The sequence below is a fragment of the Triticum aestivum genome, chromosome 6D, assembly GCF_018294505.1.
Source record: "Triticum aestivum cultivar Chinese Spring chromosome 6D, IWGSC CS RefSeq v2.1, whole genome shotgun sequence".
NCBI lineage: Eukaryota > Viridiplantae > Streptophyta > Magnoliopsida > Poales > Poaceae > Triticum > Triticum aestivum.
This window is the reverse complement of record NC_057811.1, coordinates 318,481,810-318,487,232: the sequence shown is the minus strand read 5'-3', so window position 1 is coordinate 318,487,232 and position 5,423 is coordinate 318,481,810. Positions and strand designations below refer to the sequence as shown.

Genomic DNA, 5,423 nt, shown 5'->3' with positions numbered 1-5,423 from the left:
CGATCATGAGAGTTCTTCGCCTCCTCGTGCGCGTCTCTGTCGAGTACCGAGCGGCAGGAGCTTCAACAAAGTAGGCATTCGCATGTACACTCCTTTGTCTGTCAAGAAAGAAAGTATGGACACTTTGACGGAGTCCTGCCGCATCAGTCTTTTTCAGTCTCTTCTTTTTCGAACTATTCCTTGGACGGTTGGAGAGATCGTGTAGATCCTCCGATCTAATCAAAGTGGTCGCTTGCGAATTCATTGCAGCAATGGCGACAGCTCTTGCCAGAATCGTCGCTAGATATTTCCTTGTTGAAACTTGCAGCCTCCAAACTAAAGGTGTTGTATCCAGAGCAGCCACGGCAAGGCAAAATTTCACCACGCCGGCTCACCTCGCAAGCTGCAGAGATGCTTCTTATCTTGATCGCCGTGCTCGCTTCGGCGTGGCCCGCGGCGGCATCGGCATCGCAACCACCGAGCGGAACATGCCAGCGGCGGTGCGGCGACGTGGACATCCCGTACCCGTTCGGCATCGGCCGCGGCTGCTACCTCTACACGGGCGAGAACGACGTGACCTTCGGGCTCACCTGCAACCTCACCGCCGACGGCACCTACAGGCCCTTCTGCTTCGAGGTCGAGGTCCTGGGCGTGTCCGTGGCCCGCGGGCAGGCGCGCGTCCGCAACGAGATCAACCCGTGGTGCTACAACGCCACGTCCCGGTCCATGGACGGGCTGAGCAGCATGTGGACAGACTTCTCCGACTCGTCCTTCATGCTGTCCGACGAGGACAACCGGTTCACCGTGGTCGGGTGCAACTCGCTCGCCTACGTGAGCTCCAAGGACGCGTCCCAGTTCGCGACGGGCTCCACGTACATGACCGGGTGCATGGCCACGTGCCCGGGCGCCGGCCGGCTGGAGAACGGCTCCTGCTCCGGCATGGGCTGCTGCCAGGCGGCCATCCCCAGGGGGATCAACTCGTACGACGTGGTGTTTGAGGAGAAGTTCAACACCACCGCGATCGCCAACTTCAGCCGGTGCAGCTACGCGGTCCTGGTCGAGGCGGCGTGGTTCGACTTCCGCACCACCTACGTCACTGCCGGCGACTTCATGGCGTCCACCGGCGGGAAGGTGCCGCTGGTGCTCGACTGGGTGGTAGGGAAGGTGACGTGCCGGGAGGCGATGCGGAACACCACGGCCTACGCCTGCGTCAGCAGCAACAGCGGGTGCGTGGATTCGAGAAACGGCCCGGGATATCTCTGCAACTGCTCTCGTGGGTACCAAGGCAACCCATACCTGCAAGGCGGCTGCCGAGGTCTGCTCTTCGTCTTTTCCTATTCTCGTACTTGAGATGAACTTTTGTCCGCATCGACCGGTCGACGCTATAAGAAATTTGTGGTTTGCTTTTGCAGATATTGACGAGTGCGGCGATGGTGGAATCAAGTACCCGTGCTCTGTTCCTGGTACCTGCATCAACACTCCGGGAGGATTCAGGTGCGCTTGCCCTGACAAGACAAGAGGCAACGCTTACACTGGCACATGCGAGGCGAAGAAATCTCAACTTGGAGCCCACATTGCAATTGGTACGCCATTTGACTCCATTTGACATTTCTCTGCTCTCCCTCCCAAGAACAACAAGTATTTCTGCACTTACTCTGCAGACGCAAAGCTAATGCATGCTCCCTGAATTCTTTCAGACATCTGAATCTTAATTTCTAGCACACCTTTTTAATGCAGGTGTTAGCATCAGCGTAGTTGTACTGGTAATTAGCATGTCCTGTGCCTACCTGATCCACGAAAGGAGGAGCCTTGCCACCGTAAAGAGGAGGTACTTCAAGCAGCACGGAGGCCTCATGCTCTTCGAGGAGATGAAGTCAAAGCAAGGAGTGTCCTTCACGCTGTTCACCAAGGAAGAGCTAGAGGAGGCAACCGGCAGATTCGACGAGCGAAATGTGATCGGGAAGGGAGGCAACGGCACCGTCTACAAGGGCACTCTCAAGGACAGCCGAGCAGTGGCCATAAAGCGGTGCAAGCTCATCAACGACAGGCAGAAGAAGGAGTTCGGGAAGGAGATGCTCATCCTGTCCCAGATCAACCACCGGAACGTCGTCAGGCTCTACGGCTGCTGCCTCGAGGTGGAGGTCCCCATGCTCGTCTACGAGTTCGTCCCCAACGGCACCCTGTACCAGCTCATCCACCGCCCCGGAGCGCGCGTCCCCCTGGCGACGCGCCTCAAGATCGCGCACGAGGGCGCCGAGGCGCTCGCCTACCTGCACTCCTGGGCCTCGCCGCCGATCATCCACGGCGACGTGAAGTCGCCCAACATGCTCATCGACGACGGCCACACCGTCAAGGTCTCCGACTTCGGGGCTTCCACGCTGGCCCCGACGGACGAGGCCCAGTTCGTGACGTTTGTCCAGGGGACCTGCGGCTACCTCGACCCGGAGTACATGCAGACATGCAAGCTGACGGACAAGAGCGACGTGTACAGCTTCGGCGTCGTCCTCCTGGAGCTGCTCACCCGGAGGAAGGCGCTCAACCTTCAGGCCGCCGAGGGCGAGGAGAAGAACCTCTCGTCGCACTTCCTTCTCGCTGCAAGCGCGAGCAAGCTGGACGAGATAGTGGACGCCCAGATCGTGGACGAGCAGAGCATCGAGGTGATTGAGCAGGTGGCGGAGATAGCAAAGCAATGCCTGGAGATGGCCAGCGAGAAGAGACCCTCCATGCGCGAGGTTGCAGAAGAGCTTGGCAGGCTAAGGAGGCTTCTGCTTGCGCAGCATCCATGGCGCCAAAAGAGTTCCGAGGAGATGGAAGCCTTGCTTACTGTTGGGTCGCCAACGCCAACAAGCACCTGCTCCGAGATTGAGCCTAGCAATGCGTATGTCAGCTTGGACGATTCTGCGTACCTGGGAGTGCAATCCCCACGGTGATACCATTTTTCCTTGCTTCCGGCCGGTACCGGCCGACCCTGCGTCGAGTTTTGTCAACATACTGCGAACTGTCGTGTGCTTGCGTATGCACGTTTTGTAACGAAAAATGATCATGTACCCACATGATGTCTGTGCACGTTTACTAGTAGGATTTTTAGATGAACGTGCCCTAGCATTCTTTTGCATAAGGTCTAGTAAGATTTTAGTGTGAGCACTTGTGCTTGTGTAGTCCCAATCAAGCTTCCTCTCCTTTTCATCCTTTTTACCTCTCTTTTCGTAGATACGTGTCATGGCGATGACTATATCAATATTGGCTACATTGCTACTCTGTTATAAGATGTTCTACGTTTTTCCCAAATAGAATGTGTGTAGACACGCTTTAGTGTTTGTTCATTTATTTTAGTTCGTATGTAGTTCATATTAAAATATTTAAAATATCTTATAATAATAACGGCGGGAGTAGTTCATTTGGATAATATCATGCTATTATTGCATTAACAGGCTAAAAAGGAACTCTGGAAACTTTTTTATTTTTACGACGGAAAGAGCTATGAAAACTAACTTAACATATAGGGTTTAAAGATTTCTTTAAATTAGGTGATAATAGCTCACATGTTGTTGCGGAAATATTTTACAATATATTCTAAAATCGAATGTATATAGACATGTTTTAGTATATTTGTTCAGTTATTTCAGTTAGTATGTAGCCATGGACGCCCTCCCCTCCATGGATGGCCGGCACAGCTCCAGATCCGGTGCTTCGTGTGTGCTGCGTCCCTTCCGGCTCCTCCGGCCGGCATCTCGGCGGCTCCCCACCGCCCCGTGCAGGCGTTCTCTGTTGGCTGGCATCCACCCTGGTGCGGCTCTAGCTTGATCCTAGAGCTACGCCTCTCTCCGACTCCTTGGCTCATCAGCCTCCCTGTAGCTCCAGTCCAGACGGCCCAGATCTGTGCTCCTCTCCATATCCTGACTCCTCCGGGTCTTCAGCCACCCTCTATCCCCCTAAGCGCCTCTCTTTCCACCCAGCCGCCCAAACCTTGCCCACCTCCGTGCCCCGTACTTCCGTCTAATCCGTAGCTCTCATGTCCGGCGGTGTACGGTGCCTTCTTCGGCAACGACCATAGCTCCCTTTTCTACAGTGGTGGTTCCAACCGACAACTTGGTTTCATCTTAATCGAATCTTGCTCCGACGGCTTGGGATTGCTCAGACTCTGGCCAGGCAAAATCCTTGCTCGATCTTTTGATGTTGGCAGCGGCGACACTCGTGGGTGCCGTCCCCTTCTTGGAGGCGTTGCCATGGCCGACATCTGTGCCCCTCTTCGAGCATGAGGGGAAACCCTAGGTCTTGCTCCGGGCACCATATTTACGCATGTTGCGTTCGTGTCATGTGTTGTATCACCACTTGTATTCATATTTAACTTGTTCTACCAATGAAATGATACGCAAGCTCTGTCTATTTGTAAAAAATACAAGACAAGGTGATGAAAAAACCCTCTTAGAGCATCTACAGCTAGGCGCCCTAAACACGTCTCAAACGCCTGGGCGGGTTGACCGGACACAAAAAAATCGACCCACCTGAGCGCCTCAAACGGGTCTCAAACGCCTGGACTGACCGGCACCCCTCATATCCAGCCCAAATATGGGGTCGATATGGGGCGGTCCGGGCGCGTCCGCCATGTCGGCTTGGCCCAGCCAGGCCCATGCCTGCCCCATAAATATCGCCATCCGGAAAACCCTAGACCGCAGTCAATCCGAACTCCACTTCACCCCTCTCTCCGTCCACTCCACTTTCGATCCCCTTCAAACGCATCCGATGGCTGGCGACCGAAGCAGCGCTGCCTCCGGTGGGGACTCCGACTCCGACGACGACTGGTCTAACCTGCTGCGTGAAGCGGAGCTCGACGATGTGGAGGAGGCCGCCCTCCGCATCGCATTGAGGCGCCCGGTCATCGACCAAGGAAAATCTGACAGCGGTGGATCCACTTCCTCAGCACCCCACGCACGTCAATGCAGCAACCGCGACGTCGCCGGCCCTTCCCACCCGGCGTGCAGCTCTGGCCATTCCGCTCTGCTCCTCGAGGTACGACGCCCACCACCAGCACTCTCTGGTTCGGGGGTGGTGCACGGCCACCGTTGGGTCCTCGTGCCCGCGCTGGGGCCGGCGCGCACTCGAACGCCCGAGTCGGAGGCACGAGTAGCCCCGCGGGAGCGGCAGCGGGCGAGGGAGAGGGCAGCGGCGTCGAAGTCGATGTCCACGCGCCGTTCGCGTGCGAGCGCGTTGGTCGATCCTGAGGCAGCGCTCCTCCCATCTGTCCTCCGCCACTCGCTCACTACAACGGAGACGGATGCGGGGCGCTGATGGTAGCTGGAACTACGTCGGTATTTCCCTGGAGAGGGAGGGATGATGTAGCACAACGACGGTAGGTATTTCCCTTAGTTATAAAACCAAGGTATCGAACCAGTAGAAGAACCAAGCAACACAACGTAAGCAACACCTGCACACAAATAACAACA

At 56.0% G+C, this 5,423-nt stretch overlaps 1 protein-coding gene across 1 annotated transcript; it reads left to right on the top strand.

The window, feature by feature from the left end:
- The first annotated feature begins 258 nt into the window (after positions 1 to 258).
- On the top strand, positions 259 to 3,267 carry LOC123144863 (wall-associated receptor kinase 2). The gene is made up of 3 exons (XM_044564115.1): positions 259 to 1,294; positions 1,392 to 1,562; positions 1,717 to 3,267. The coding sequence occupies exons 1-3, from the start codon at positions 391 to 393 to the stop codon at positions 2,907 to 2,909; spliced, it is 2,268 nt and encodes a 755-aa protein (XP_044420050.1). The 5' UTR covers positions 259 to 390; the 3' UTR covers positions 2,910 to 3,267.
- The last annotated feature ends 2,156 nt before the right edge of the window (positions 3,268 to 5,423 follow it).

Excerpts from the sequence above, each read along its gene's own strand:
- LOC123144863 (XM_044564115.1), top strand. The coding sequence starts at position 391 with ATGCTTCTTATCTTGATCGCCGTGCTCGCTTCGGCGTGGCCCGCGGCG. Across the intron at positions 1,295-1,391 it reads CCTGCAAGGCGGCTGCCGAG|ATATTGACGAGTGCGGCGAT; the intron begins GTCTGCTCTTCG and ends TTGCTTTTGCAG. Across the intron at positions 1,563-1,716 it reads TGGAGCCCACATTGCAATTG|GTGTTAGCATCAGCGTAGTT; the intron begins GTACGCCATTTG and ends TTTTTAATGCAG.